Genomic DNA, 15,302 nt, shown 5'->3' on the forward strand with positions numbered 1-15,302 from the left:
CGTTTTTTGACTTGTAAAATAATGCTATATAACCCTTGATTCCTGAAGAATATAATTTACAAATGCCTCATGAGCTTAGTTCAAATGTTGTACCCTATCAGAACCCAAAATATAAGCATGTTTTACATCAAACAATGCAATTGTAAACAAACACTCTATAGCCTCAGAACATGGATAATACTATAATTTGTATATAATGGATGGTCAGTCCTTGCATACAGTACATAGCTCTGTCTATGTTATTGAATGTGGTTACATTTCTCCACCCCATCCCTCCGGACCGCGGAAGATCGGAGTTATAGCGTGTTTTAAATCCCCCCCTGCATTCACGGTAAACGCTGCATATGTCGGCTCAATTGGGAAAAAAAACTCTAAATTTCAATCGCACTATAACGCGGCGGTCCGGATTGAATGTAGCCTTTTGTTATTGAACTGCAGATTGTCCCTCCAAAGCCAAAATCTGTAATATTTCCAGTAATTTCAACTATTGAAATATAGCGTATCCTTAGAGATTGAGATTAGTACAACTGTTTATTTTACCATACACAAAAAGGTGGGCTCTATTAATCCATTGTTTATGTTTCCGTTGTTATGTTTAGAAAAGTAATGTTTCCCTCTCATGGAATGACATTCATTGACCACTACAGATATATCATAGAAATCAATAGATTTGCATGTGAAAATGTCATAGGATGCATGTACATGTTTATTTTATTTTAATTGTGTCCATTGTTACATTTTTGTAATTAATCAATTCATCTGATTAACAATTCATTATTTGCTGCTCCAGATGTGCCCTTGAGCAAGGCATTTAACCCTAATTTCCTCGAGGGGCGCCGTACTACTATGGTTGACCCTGTAAAACAGCACAGTTCACTGCACTTATCCGGTGTATGTGACAATAAAACATTTTTTTTTCACGGAAGCTTGTCGTTACAAATGAACCAAGCCAGTGCAAAGATGATGTGATTCATTATTTCAACTCCGAGTGTATCGCATCCTCAACATACACTAAGTTGTAATGAGTATGTGTATGTGGGATGAGGTAAATTACACAGATGGTCATGGTAATTCAGAAGCTTTGTGGATTGTTTGCAAACTTAATATGCTTTTTGAGAGTTGGTCAAAAATGTATATGCTGATGAGGTGACCAGGGCCTATTATACTATACGTCTTCGGGCAGGAGATCAGAGGCACACCGCAGCAGCTATATTCTGATGAATTCAGCCACAAGCATTCAACAGTTGTCGATGGATCATGTGATTGACATGTAGTCAATTCATTTGTTTAGCAGGAGTTTGTTGTCATTGCGATTGACTGAGTGGTTAACAGGTTGTGACAGTTGGAAAACATCTTATTGGAATATGGAAATAATTGAGAGCCACACAGAAACAAACATGAAAAGTGATATATCAGCATTACTCTCACATTTTCTAAGGAAAATATGTCATTTTTCATTTGGCCAATTTTTTTTATGTCAGTTTTAAGCAACATCATCAAACAAATCATCACAAGCACCCCTATTGCTGAAGAAAATGAACATGAGAAAAGTGCACATTTCTAATAACTCTGCATAATATGCTGCCTTTTAGTAGAAGAACGAGCATTGTGTCTCATGTATTCAATGTTAAACTGGGCAGTTCATTGTGCACAAGAAAGCACCAGCTCCTCCCTCTTCCATGCTTATGTCATCGGCCCTTTAAAGTGATCCCACCCGACAGTTGATGGTTAACAAGCTTGCTAGACTGGTCTTGCCTCACGATCATCTTGCTTGAGAACCTACGGCAATATTATCCCATATTGGAGTGTAGAGAGCCAGGTGATCCCAACCAGGCACCAATGCAGCGCCTCAACAACCGGTCGGAGAGCCACCTCAGTGGACAGGTGGAGTGTGAGTTGGACAGCCTGGGGAAGGGTTCCTGGGTGAACCAGGGGTACTGTGGCTCTCCTCCACCCATACCTCGGGCTGTCAGCACTGTCTACAACCCCCAGCCCCTGTACCCCCAAGGCTCCTTCGACAGCGTGTGCAAACCGACCACGCCGAGCCCTTTCCCAACCGAGGTCAAGCCGCTGGAGACAGGTTCTGAGAAAAGACGCGGTGGATGCTGCTCATTTTTTAAAGGTAGGAATTGGTTCACCACAGTTTGTTGTTGTTGTATTTGCTTCATTTGAATTATTTTACCTGGTAATGTTATCAAGTTGAAATTATGTACAGACTAATGCTGTGCAGGAAATGTTCCCTTCCTTGGTATGTCATGGAAGGACATGTGTACTGTCTTAAATTAGTATATAATTTCAGAGTTCTCTGAAATGTTCTTCATTTATGTAGGACTGTGGGGCACTACACTGACTGAGAATACATCAGACAACCGGGAACTGTTTGTTAGGACTACACTGAGGGAATTACTGGTCTATTTGGTGTTCCTTGTGGATATATGTCTATGTAAGTATGTCAACAATACACGTTTATTTTTGTTCATGGCTATGTATATTGAGTGAATACATATTTCAATGTAAGGATATGACAGTATAGTAACATGATCATTTCAAGTCTGCCGCTACTGTACATGTCTTAAAAACGGAAATTCATACAATAATTCATTTTTTTATGACTAACAGTAATTGTGTTATTTGAGTTTCTTAGTAAGTGTTCTGGTACAATTCAGGAACAATAAACGTTGTTGCAGGGATTAACTTGCCATTTTTATGATTTTCTATATAAATGCTCTGTTTTGGTCTGACATGCCCTTTTTGTTGTGTCAGAGTGGGCCAGGTCTTGGGTAAGCAAAGCAAACGTATGATCTGGGCCTTGTACATAGATCTAGTAACGATGCAGACTGGTTGACAATAGGCAAAACAGACAGAAAGTATGCCTTATCTGAGTGTAATCGGCATCTAAATGATCACTGTGCTTTGGCAAACTGAAACCTGTGTAATGTGTTGATTTATCATCAGCTGTTTCAATCTGCTTTAGTGCCCTATTATAAAATACCCTCCCCCTCCCTTCTGGCTGAAAGGCATTGTCCAGCGGGACATTACGACTGAAAGGAACACAGGCAGAGTGTTCCTGCCTTTCACTGATAAGAGCATGGGGCTTAAGCCATTGTTGCTTTGTCTGCAGCGGATTTACATTGTTTGATACGACTATTTGCGTCGCCCCCAGTGTGCCATCTCTTCAACAAATGACCTGCTCTAATCGGTGCCACTTTGACTTCTGTGACGTGATTGGACTTCTGTGATGTGATTTTCACTAAATGACAAATCTTGAATGAGAGGCTCTGGCCTGCGTGTCTGTTTCAGACTTTCCTTATCTTGGACTTTTGAAAGGACAACATGGTCTGACTGAGCCCTGAGCAAAGTCTGACGTTATGAATCAATGGCTGGATATAACAATGTCGCTATATGTTGTCTTTCAGTGACATATGGCATGACCAGCTCCAATACCTACTACTACACTAAAGTCATGACAGACCTGTTCGTGCTTACGCCCAGTGGCAGCGGAGTTACGTTTCAGTCCATTAGCAGCATGGCAGACTTCTGGACGGTACGTACCCTCCCTGCTCTAACCCTGCTGAAATATTGAACTGTCTGATATCAACTTGTACCGATACAATTACTTTGATCACTAATAGCACAAATGTGACACAAGTCCATAAGTGACATCAAGATATCATAAGATAATAATAATACAACATTAAAGGAAATACTAATGCATTGTTATAAACAAAACAAAAATCGTAAATGCTTCGACCTGTTCATGCTGTAGCCTACTTACCTCTATTTGAACAGTATGCCCAGGGCCCAATGCTGGATGGTCTCTACTGGACCAAATGGTACAACGACCAGTCTCTACAGAATGGGGACCACTCCTTCATCTACTACGAGAACATGCTGCTGGGGGTGCCCAGGATGAGACAGATCAAGGTGATGAACAACTCCTGTAAGGTCCACAAAGACTTCCGCAACGAGATCTCCGGATGCTTTGATGTCTATAATGAGAAGAAGGAGGATGAGGTGGACTTTGGCCTTGTTAATGGAACTGCGTGAGTTCAAATGTTCTTTTCAATGCTTGTTTGTCCTGACATGGCTGTAGTTGACTCCTATTGCACCATACACTCTTCGGAAAAAAGGTGCCATGTAGAACCTATAAGGGTTCTTCGGCTGTCCCCATAGGAGAACCCTTTGAAGAACCCTTTTTGGTTACAGGTGGAATACGTTTGGTTCAAGATAGAACCCTTTTGGATTCCATGTAGAACCCTTTTCACATAGAACCCAAAAGGGTTCTACCTGAAACCAAAAAGGATTCTACCTGGACCTAAAAAGGGTTATTCTATGGGGACAGCCGAAGAACCCTTTTGGGTCTTTGCCTGTCTCACGGCAAAGTGTTTGTATGTTTCTTTTTTCAGACCAATTTGGGTGTCAATCAAATAGACATTAAGACAACTTTGAAAAGATTGACTGTAGATCTGAAAGGCCTATGATAAAATACCTTCTCTCCTCCATGTCTGCAGCTGGCAATACCACAATGAGAAAGAGATAAAGGGTTCGGCCCACTGGGGGCTGCTGACCACGTACAGCGGTGGAGGGTACTACCAGGACCTGAACAGGACCAAGGAGGAGAGTGCTGAGATCCTGATGGAGATGAATAACAACCTGTGGTTGGACCATGGCACCAGGGCCGTGTTCATAGACTTCTCCACTTACAACGCTAACATCAATCTGTTCTGTGTCATCAGGTAGGGAGAACAGACCACTTCACGCAGTAACGCCACTGTAGACTCTGTCGTAGCAATTTCCTGTATTACCAAATGAGGAGAGTTACAAACCACACACCAGTCAGAGTTATACTTACATTTCATCTTTAATAATATTATGAGCTTTACAATAGCTCTTTGACTCTCAGATCAATTCAGTGTCTATAATGAATTCTGAGAGTCCCTACAGTCGAATACAAAGATCTTTTATAGCCAAGATACACCCCTCTCAACTTACATGACAAACCASAGAACTCTTCACAAAGGGCCTTTTACTTGAGAAAGSAGTATCCCATAGCCAGATAGCATTAGCTATAAATTATCGTTCAGTTTGGTCTCTAAGACGAGGTTCTAATCTCGTTCCTGGTACTTCATAGTACAAAAACATTACCTCACTATCTGGAATGCTCTTTAGGCTTTATTGGCCAAAGACATCGTAAATCTCCTCTGTCAGTGTTAACTCATAGAGGCTCATCCTCAGTGGAACAAACACACACAATAGTCGACAGATTCTATTCTGTCGAATAAAACAACCATTCTAATGCAATACAAAGATTATAATATAATTTTACAAGCACTATAACATAATCTCGCAATTTTCCACGACAACTCTCTCACAAGTTCTAATGTATATTGCCTGTAGAAAGTCTACTCTCCTTGAACTTTTTTCACATTTTGTGTGCAAAAATGTATCCACTCGCTACTGTAAGTCGCTCCGGATAAGAGTGTCTGCTAAATGACTAAAATGTAAATGTAAATATATTTAATTGTATTTTTTTGTCATTGATCTACACAAAATACTCCATAATGTCAAAGTGAAAATTAATACAAATGTAAGAAGTAAATATATTAATTGCATAAGTATTCACCCCCTTTGTTTATGCAAAACTAAAGTAAAATTTGGCTTAACAAATCACATAAGTTATAATGACTCACTCTATGTGAAATAATAGGGGTTTACATCATTTGTTTAGAACTACCCCTTCCTCTGTCCCCCATAAAAACAACATATGTAAGGTCTCACAGTCAAGTACTCAATTTGAAGCCCAGATTCATTCAACTGTAAAGACCAGGAACATTTTCGAAAACCTTATAAAGAAGGGCAGTGATTGGTAACAATAACAAATCAGACATTGAATATCTATTTAAGCATGGTCAAGTTAATACTGATGCTGTGGATGATGTATTAAACCACCAAAACACATAAAAGATACAGTCATCCTTCTGAACTGAGCTGCAGGACAGGAGGGAAACTGCTCAGGGATGTCACCGTGAGGTCAAATCAAATCAAATTGTATTGGTCACATACATGTGTTTAGCAGATGTTATTGCGGGTGTAGCAAAATGCTTGCAAATTGGTGATTTTAAAACAGCTACAGAGTTCAATGGCTGGGATAGGAGAAAACTGAGAATAGATCAACAACATTGTAGTGACTTGTAGTGACCTAAATGACTGAGTGAAAAGAATACAAATATACAGAATAAAAATATTCCAAACATGCATACAGTACCTTTGGAAAGTATTCAGACACCTTTACTTTTTGCACATTTTGTTACGTTACAGACTTATTAAAAAATGTATTAAATATATATTTTCTCATCAATCCACACACAATACCCCATAATGACAAAGCGAAAACAGGTTTATAGAAATATTTGCTAATTTAAAAAACTTAAAAAAAAAAAATACCTTATTTATATAAGTATATAAACACCTTTGGCAGTGATTATGAAATCGAGTCTTCTTAGATATGACACTACAAGCTTGGCACACCTGTATTTGGGTAGTTTCTCCCATTCTTCTCTGCAGATCCTCTCAAGCTCTGTCAGGTTGGATGGGGAGGTCTCTCCAAATCCGGGCTCTGGCTGGGCCACTGAAGGACATTCAGAGACTTGTCCCGAAGCCACTCCTGCATTGTCTTGGCTGTTTGCTAAGGGTTGTTGTACTGTTGGAAGGTGAACCTTCATCCCAATCTGAGGTCCTGAGCACTCTGGAGCAGGTTTTCATCAAGGATCTCTCTGTACTTTGCTCCGTTCATCTTTGCCTCGATCCTGACTAGTCTCCCAGTCCCTGCAGCTGAAAAACATCCCCACAGCATGATGCTGCCACCACCATGCTTCACACTGTAGGGATGGTGCCAGGTTTCCTCCAGACGTGACGCTTGGCATTCAGGCAAAAGAGTTTAATCTTGGTTTCATCAGACCATTGTTTCTCATGGTCTGAAAGTCTTTAGGTGCCTTTTGGCAACCTCCAAGTGGGCTGTCATGTGCCTTTTACTGAGGAGTGGCTTCTGTCTGGCCACGCTACCATAAAGGCCTGATTGGTGGAGTGCTTCATAGATGGTTGTCCTTCTGGAAGGTTCTCCCATCTCCACAGAGGAACTCTAGAGTTTTTAGTTTTTGCTCTGACATGCATTGTCAACTGTGGGACCTTACATAGACAGGTGTGTGCCTTTCCAAATCATGTCCAATCAATTGAATTTACCACAGGTGGACTCCAATCAAGTTGTAGAAACAACTCAAGGATGATCAATGGAAACAGGATGCACCTGAGCTCAATTTCAGGTCTCATAGCAAAGGGTCTGAATACTTATGTGAATAAGGTATTTCAATTTTTTCTTTTTTTTATAAATTTGCAAAAATGTCTAAAAACCTGTTTTCACTTTGTCATTATGGGGTATTGTGTGTAGATTGCTGAGGATTTAAAAAATGTATTGAACCAATTTCAGAATAAGGTTGTATGGGTATGGGTATGGGTATGGGTATGGGTATGGGTATGGGTATGGGTATGGGTATGGGTATGGGTATGCTTGACATCGGTAAAGACTGGGAGGTTTTTCAGGATGAAAAGAAACGTGATGGAGCTAAGCACAGGCAAAATCCTAGAGGAAAACCTGCTTCAGTCTTCTTTACACCAGACACCAGACACTGGGAGAGGAATTAAATATCCTAATAAAATACCATATCAAATGCACCTTTCAATAACCTACCTAAAGCCAAATCTACACTGGCGGTGGTTACCAATGTTCCTGAGTAGCCAAGTTACCGTTTTGACTTAAATCTGCTTGAAAATCTATGGCAAGACATGAAAATTGCTGTCTAGCCATGATACAGGTGTAAAGATACAGGTTTGAAAAGCTCTTATGAGACTTACCCAAGAAGACTCACAGCGGTAATCGCTGCCAAAGGTGTTTCTAACGTGTTGATTCAGGGTAGTGAATACTTATCTATTCAAGGTATATTAGTGTTTCATTTTCATTAATCGTTTGAAGAAAATCCAATTTTTCTTCCACTTTAACATTACAGAGTATTTTGTGTAGATCGTTGACAAAAAAAAGACAATTAAATCCATTTGAAACCCACTTTATAACACAATAAAATGTGAACAAATCCAAAGTGAGGGTAGACTTTCTATAGGCCCTGTATATGGTGTCCATATTAGGACTGAGTCAGGTGACTTTGGATGTCTTCTGTGGATGTCCTAATATGGACATTATACATGTATTCTTTCCCAAATGACCAGTGGTTAAAAGTGATTTCCTTTTCTGCAGGTTATTGGTTGAATTTCCGGCCACTGGTGGAGCGATACCCTCATATCAGATTAGAACGGTGAAGCTGATTCGTTACATCACCTACTGGGACTACTTCATCATTGGCTGTGAGATGGTGTTCTGCCTGTTCATCCTCTACTACATTGTGGAGGAGATTCTTGAGCTCCGAATCCACGGGTTCTCCTACTTCAGCAGTATCTGGAACACTCTGGATGTGGTTGTCATACTGGTGAGAGGACAGGCTGAAACATCACTCTCAATCTAGAGTACTCAGTAATACAAGAATCGGTATCAGTTACATATCAACCAGTGGTGGCTGGTGAGCTAAATAGTGGAGGAGGATGATTGATGCTGATTAATGAGTTATGATAAACCTAACCTAAACCTAACACAAATCTGTTTTTCCACAGCTTGCCATTGTTGCAATCATCTTCAATGTTTTTCGCACCATTAAAGTGGACAAATTACTTGGTAAACTCTTAGAACAACCTGACATTTATGCAGACTTTGAATTTCTTGCATTCTGGCAAACACAATACAACAACATGAATGCAGTGAACTTGTTCTTCGCTTGGATCAAGGTAGATTACTTCTTTCTTCCTCAGAATGTATCAATACTGTAATGCATTTCATTTAATTGTTGGCAGTGCCCAAAGTTTGACTCTTTCTGTTCTTGCCTCTAGGTTTTTAAGTACATCAGTTTCAATAAGACGATGACTCAGCTGTCTTCTACTCTGGGCCGCTGTGCCAAAGACATCATGGGATTCGCCATTATGTTCTTCATCGTGTTCTTTGCATACGCTCAGCTTGGCTACTTGCTCTTCGGTACCGAGGTGAAATCCTTCAGCACCTTCGTCAAGTGCATGTAAGAGAACACCAAAAATAGTTCTTATTCTTGTAAATAAATAACAATACAAGACCCACGCAAGCAATGGGCCAGATTTTTGAAAACTGTATTAATCAATTACTCAAATTGGTTTCCTTTTTCTCTGTAGCTTTACACAGTTCCGGATTATTCTTGGAGATTTTGATTATGATGCCATTGAACGTGCCAACAGAGTCCTGGGGCCAATCTATTTCGTCACCTATGTATTCTTTGTCTTCTTCGTGCTGCTTGTAAGTTGATCTGAACAAAATACTTTCTACTAGATTTTCGAAGTGTAAACTACACTTTGCCATCTTATTTTCATGGATTTTCTTCCCTAGAACATGTTTCTGGCCATCATCAACGACACATATTCTGAGGTCAAGGAAGAGCTGTCATCCCAGAAGGATGAGCTGCAGATTACTGACATCATCAAACAGGTAAACATATATATTATACCAATGTAAGATGGCATATGATACAAATCAGAATATAAAATATACACTGAGTATACAAAACATTAAGAACACCTGCTCTCTCCATGACAGACTGGCCAGGTGAATCCAGGTGAAAGCTATGATCCCTTATTGTTGTTAAATCCACTTCAATCAGTGTAGATGAAGGGGAGGAGACAGGTTAAAGAAGATTTTTAAGCCTTCAGTCAGTTGAGACATGGATTGTATATGTGTGCCACTCAGAGGGTGAATGGGCAAGACAAAAAATGTAAGTGCCTTTGAACGGGGTATGGTAGTAGTGCCAGGTGCACCAGTTTGTGTCAAGAACTGCAACGCTGCTGGGTTTTAAACGCTAAACTGTTCCCCGTGTGTATCAAGAATGGTCCACCACCCAAAGGACATCCAGCCAACTTGACACAAATGTGGAAAACATTGCAGTCAACATGGAACGCTTTTGACACCTTGCAGAGTCCATGCTCCGACGAATTGAGAATGTTCTGAGGGCAAAGGGGGATATGCAACTCAATAATGTTACTAATGTTCGCTATACTCAGTGTATGTAACATATGCAAAAAAATAAAAAATAAAACATGCATACATTTTTGTGTTTCAGAGCTACATGAAGACATTTATGAAATTGAAATTGAAAAAGGAGAAGATATCCGATGTTCAGGAAGTACTACGATCTGGGTCAAACAAACTAGAATTCAAAGACTTTAGAGAAACTCTCAAAGAGTAGGTGACTATCCTCACTGACAGAAGAAAAATCCGTAGACATAAATGAATAGCGTTCGGATTCTAGTCTATTACTCTCCTCCCTTGTCTTAACCCTACAGGTTGGGACATGCCGACCATGAGATATCTGAAGCTTTCTCCAAATTCGACCATGATGGAAACCAAATTCTAGACCAAGAGGAGCAAGAAAGGATGAAGAGGGAGCTAGAGGAGAAGAGGGTTAGTGGACTTGGCTAAACGAGCAATTTAACCTAACCCCTCTGCTATTCATGTGATAAAATAAATCCCTTCATGTATTTTCTCATGTCATTATCCTCAGGATGCTCTTAGTGACGAGCTCAACAACCTTGGAAAGAACTATGGGAATGGCTCTCTGGAGAAATCGACGGTGGATATAGATGAGCATGGCAAGCCAAGTAACACTCTGGTGGAGCAGGAGGACTTCCAGAGGTGTGTTGAATATTTGCATTGAGTATAACGCAGGGTGATCTCGGCTCCCAGAACAAAAACAGATAGGCTATCAAGAGAGACTAAGCGCAGGAAGCTGATACCATTTACAAAGATGGACACTTTGTAAAAAAAAATATGTCAAAACAAACATCTACTTACGTGCACCATGAATGACTCCTAATTGACTTGTGTCATATGAGATCCACAAGCTTTTTATAATCTTATGAAACATCAAGAGCTGGTCACATACTGAGGTCGAGATGTATACTGTACATGCATTGTTGTTGTCAGACAACAATTATCTTTAAAATTAGACTCTAGAAATACACTACATGACCAGAATAATGTGGAAACCTGCTCGTCAAAAATCTAATTTCAAAATCATTGGCATTAATATGGAGTTGGCCTACCTCTTTGCTGCCATAACAGCCTTCACTCTTCTGGGAAGGTTTTCCACTAGATGTTGGAACATTGATTCGGTGTCTTGCTTCCATTCAGCCACAAGAGCTCTTCAGTAAGGTCATTCTTCTGCCAATGTCTGTTTATGGAGATTGCATGGCTGTGTGCTCGATTTTATACACCTGTCCGCAACGAGTGAGGCTGAAATAGCCAAATCCACTAATTTGAAGGGGTGTCCACATACTTTTGTATCTATAGTGCATCAGAGGAAGTCAAAATCAAACCACACATCCATGCAGTCATGTCCAGCATTACACAATTTTCATTGTGTACCATCTACTCTAATGGCAATTATTTTTCCTCACTTCCATCAAAGGTTGGTCAGACAGGTTCTCCAACTAGAACACTCAGTAGCTGCTATCATGACCAAGATGGATATAGTCACGGAGAAACTGGAACTGCAGGAGAGCAACAGGACTAATGGGAAGGAGACAATGGGAAAACCAAGTGTGGCCAAAAACTATGTGAGAATGTTTGGTATTCAATCAGGTTTTCGGTGTTGAACATGTTTGGTATTCAATCAGGTTATCTGTCGTGCATTTTTGGTATTTATTCAATAAAGTTTACAAGAGTTGACCACTTGTTTACTGTACATTTCCCCCAGAACGAAAAATCAGCTTCGGATGGGAATGTTATGGTATATCTGGAAAGAGGGACAAGGGCTGAGATGGCACCCTGGAGATCAACCATTCCTGCAGGAAGTGCCCCCTATGATCGTCCTGGGACAGGCTGGACAATGGCCAACAGCCACATGTGAAGCATATTTAACTGACTTAAAGGTAATGGTGAATGGCTTAACAGGTTATTAACACTTCAATTCATGTTCAAAATTCTGCTATATACTGTACATGTATTCCATTTTAGTCAGAGAGAGAGAGGATAAGATAATGTAACATGGAACTTTATATATGAATTGTACTGTCCATACATTGTTCTAGGCTTTGTGATTGATGTGTTAATCTTGTTTGTTGTTGATGCCATTTCTAAAAACAATTGTATCTTCTGAATTTGTGTATAAGACAAAAGTTAAATGTATATGTACAATATTCTATACTATATAAGTACTCCCACCACCTTGCACCTGACTTAATGTGTATAATTCCTAAATATACAGGAACTTCTAAATTGAGTTTAAGTGCTTTAATATTGACAAGCGTCCCTTGGAACATGCAACTAAGACTATTTATCTTTTGACTACTTTCTATGTGTTGAAATCTAGAATTTTCTTTAAAAAATGAGATAGGTATATATATATATATTTATAGACTTCCTGTAAAGATCTAGACTCGCATCAATTCAAAGCTGTTGCTCATTGTATCTGCTGTACATAAATAATTACTCAATAATGTGTCTCTCAATGTTTCTGAATAAAGTCAGATAGTAAGATTACTTTTCCTTCTTAATCTCTTACCCCGTGAGGGCTGATCATAACACTGTACAACCACTGTTTGACCACTTTTCAGATTACACTATAACAATGTATAGTGGAAGTCATTATAAATGCTTATGTTTACACATGAAAATCTTTACATTTATTCATGAAACTTTACATGGTTCCTTTCTTTACGCATCTTTTTCTTTTTCCCCAACTCAAGCCATCTCTCACGCCCAACACAGTCTTTAAAGAAAATTAACATTTGTTCCTTCTTCAATTCCAAATACTTAATTACTTAATATAGCCAAATCTAATTTTACCTGCATTAAGAATGCCACCACCCTATGAAGTTCATCATAATTTATTTAATCTGTAGCCTACAAAAACAGAATGTTTTCACGAGTCGTAGTGGGATGACCACAAGTTACTTCGATATGATGGTTATTGTATCAATATTTGTGTGTGTGTGTGTGTGTGTGTGTGTGTGTTGTTTGTGTGTGTGTGTGTGTGTGTGTGTGTGTGTGTGTGTGTGTGTGTGTGTGTGTGTGTGTGTGTGTGTGTGTGTGTGTGTGTGTGTGTGTGTGTGTGTGTGTGTGTGTGTGTGTGTGTGTGTGGTGTGTGTGTGTGTGTGTGTGTGTGTGTGTGTGTGTGTGTGTGTGTGTGTGTGTGTGTGTGTGTGTGTGTGTGTGTGTGTGTGTGTGTGTGTGTGTGTGGTGTGTGTGTGTGTGTGTGTGTGTGTGTGATTTAATTCAAATCTATGGTTTTATTTCACATGTTTGACAGACCAATTTTATATTCATGTTAGTGCAATTTCCAGAGTTTAGTTACTCGTAACATTGATTGCCTCAGTAATAGACACGCAGGCACGGACACAGACACACAGGCTGTGCACACACACACATTCTTTCTTTCACCTCCTTTCTTGTCCATGGACACCCATGGATGACCTCTTTATGGAGGGGTTTTCGTCCTCTCCCCCCCCAACACCACCAACATCTCTCTCCCCCTCCACCCCGTCTACGAGTGTTCAGATTCCAGAAACGAAATGCTGCTGTTCTGTGTTCTACCTGGCCAACTTTCTCCTCCTACCCCTCAATACCTGGGTCCTGTGGTTCGGAACCAGGCCGACAGTTTCCACAGCAAAACCAACGACAACAGACATCTTCACCTGTGATCTGGCTGCTATTGAGATAATCAACAGCTTTGAAATGTTCTGCAAAATAATTGTCCACTACCTGAATGTGGTTGTACTGATGGTCATCACCGTGGTAGAGAACGGCCTTATCACATCTGGTAGATCTCTGTTCCACTGATGTACCTGTCTGGAGCGCTACCTGGTTGTGGTCCATCCTGTGGCCTAACTGAGGCTCAGAGCTCCACGGAACGAGTGGGCAGGGCCTGGGGTTGTCTGGCTAATCAGTCCGGACTGGGTTGGGGGTGGTAGCGTGGTACTTTCCATCCTTTCCAACCAAACCATTTTTCGGGAATGTTCCTACTCGCTTTTACGATCATGTGCTTCTACAGCTTGGCCATTCTGAGATCTCTGAATGGTCCAGGGCTGAGGGGAAGGGGTAGGGAGTGACCAATCAAAGATGAGGGCGTTCAGAACAATCACGGTCGTCCTGGTGGTGCTAGTGGTCGGTATCGGGTCGTGTCTCTGTTGAATGAAGTGCTTTTGTACAACAAGGTTTGCATAGCTCGCTCAGTCACCTATGCCTTGTCCTTTCCAAGCAAGTTCTGTTCAGCCTCTTTTTTTAAAACTATACAAGTTTGGAAAACTGCCTTGTCTTCAAAACCCTAAACCTAGGGACTAATATTCTGCAGGTTCGATTTTGATAATTGGTATTTTATTAGGATCCCCATTAGCTGTTGCAAAAGCAGCAACTACTTTTCCTGGGGTCCACACAAAACATAATACAGAATGACATAATACAGAACATCAATAGACAAGAACAAGCTCAAAGACAGAGCTCAAGGACAGAACTACTTTAAAGCTGTTTAACCCTTTTTTTGTGGCAGGTAACCTACCTGACTTCCTATGATACCTTACAGCCATTGAGCAAACGTTACTACAAAATGTCTTGCACAACTAGCTCAATTCGTTTTTATCACTATCTTTTGGGATTCCACTACTGTAAACATCTTTTGCCTGATGACGTGCAAGTGAAGCAGAGTGAATTTGTTTCAATGTTTCTTCTACTTGCCTCCGCACCTCGTATACCTTTAACCTTTTTCAAAGAGCTGAGGAGGCGAGTAAAACAGGAGATTCTCCCCATGAGTTCATCTGACTCTGGGTAAGTAGAAATAAGGCTTTAACAAAGATGGATACTCTGTCTGGCACTGTGACAAGCATCACAATAGGATTTCTATTTTCTATAGGCCTACTTGCTATTGCAATGGTGTTGTGTATCTGTTACAAGACTATGTGCTTGATTTAAGTCCTAAATGTTGTCAATAAAGAAAAATGCTTTAAGATAAAATGATTTTATTAATTGTATTTACACTATAAGTAGTATCAAGTTATATATGTAGTATTTCAAGTTGTTACTTGTGCTTAATCTTGAAAGTTATAACACATTATCTTTAGAATATTTACTCCTGATTGATGCAAACATAGCTCAAGACTTGTAGACTACAGTACACAAAGAGAAGGGTCAT

The 15,302-nt window shown here is 40.1% G+C and overlaps 1 protein-coding gene across 1 annotated transcript; it reads left to right on the forward strand.

The window, feature by feature from the left end:
• The first annotated feature begins 1,738 nt into the window (after nt 1-1,738).
• pkd2l1 (polycystic kidney disease 2-like 1) lies at nt 1,739-12,684 on the forward strand. The gene is made up of 15 exons (XM_023969806.1): nt 1,739-2,122; nt 2,330-2,443; nt 3,417-3,544; nt 3,790-4,043; nt 4,512-4,736; nt 8,306-8,534; nt 8,716-8,886; nt 8,989-9,170; nt 9,301-9,421; nt 9,512-9,610; nt 10,239-10,360; nt 10,462-10,579; nt 10,680-10,810; nt 11,586-11,733; nt 11,874-12,684. Exons 1-15 carry the CDS (start codon nt 1,840-1,842, stop codon nt 12,024-12,026), a joined length of 2,478 nt encoding a protein of 825 aa, XP_023825574.1. The 5' UTR covers nt 1,739-1,839; the 3' UTR covers nt 12,027-12,684.
• The last annotated feature ends 2,618 nt before the right edge of the window (nt 12,685-15,302 follow it).

This window comes from Salvelinus sp. IW2-2015, linkage group LG25, assembly GCF_002910315.2.
Source record: "Salvelinus sp. IW2-2015 linkage group LG25, ASM291031v2, whole genome shotgun sequence".
Lineage (NCBI taxonomy): Eukaryota > Metazoa > Chordata > Actinopteri > Salmoniformes > Salmonidae > Salvelinus > Salvelinus sp. IW2-2015.

Bases quoted from the DNA above. Each gene is read 5' to 3' on its own strand.
- pkd2l1 (XM_023969806.1), top strand. From the start codon at position 1,840: ATGCAGCGCCTCAACAACCGGTCGGAGAGCCACCTCAGTGGACAGGTG. The intron at 10,361-10,461 runs GTAGGTGACTAT...TTAACCCTACAG, and splicing joins TTTAGAGAAACTCTCAAAGA to GTTGGGACATGCCGACCATG. The intron at 10,580-10,679 runs GTTAGTGGACTT...CATTATCCTCAG, and splicing joins GGGAGCTAGAGGAGAAGAGG to GATGCTCTTAGTGACGAGCT.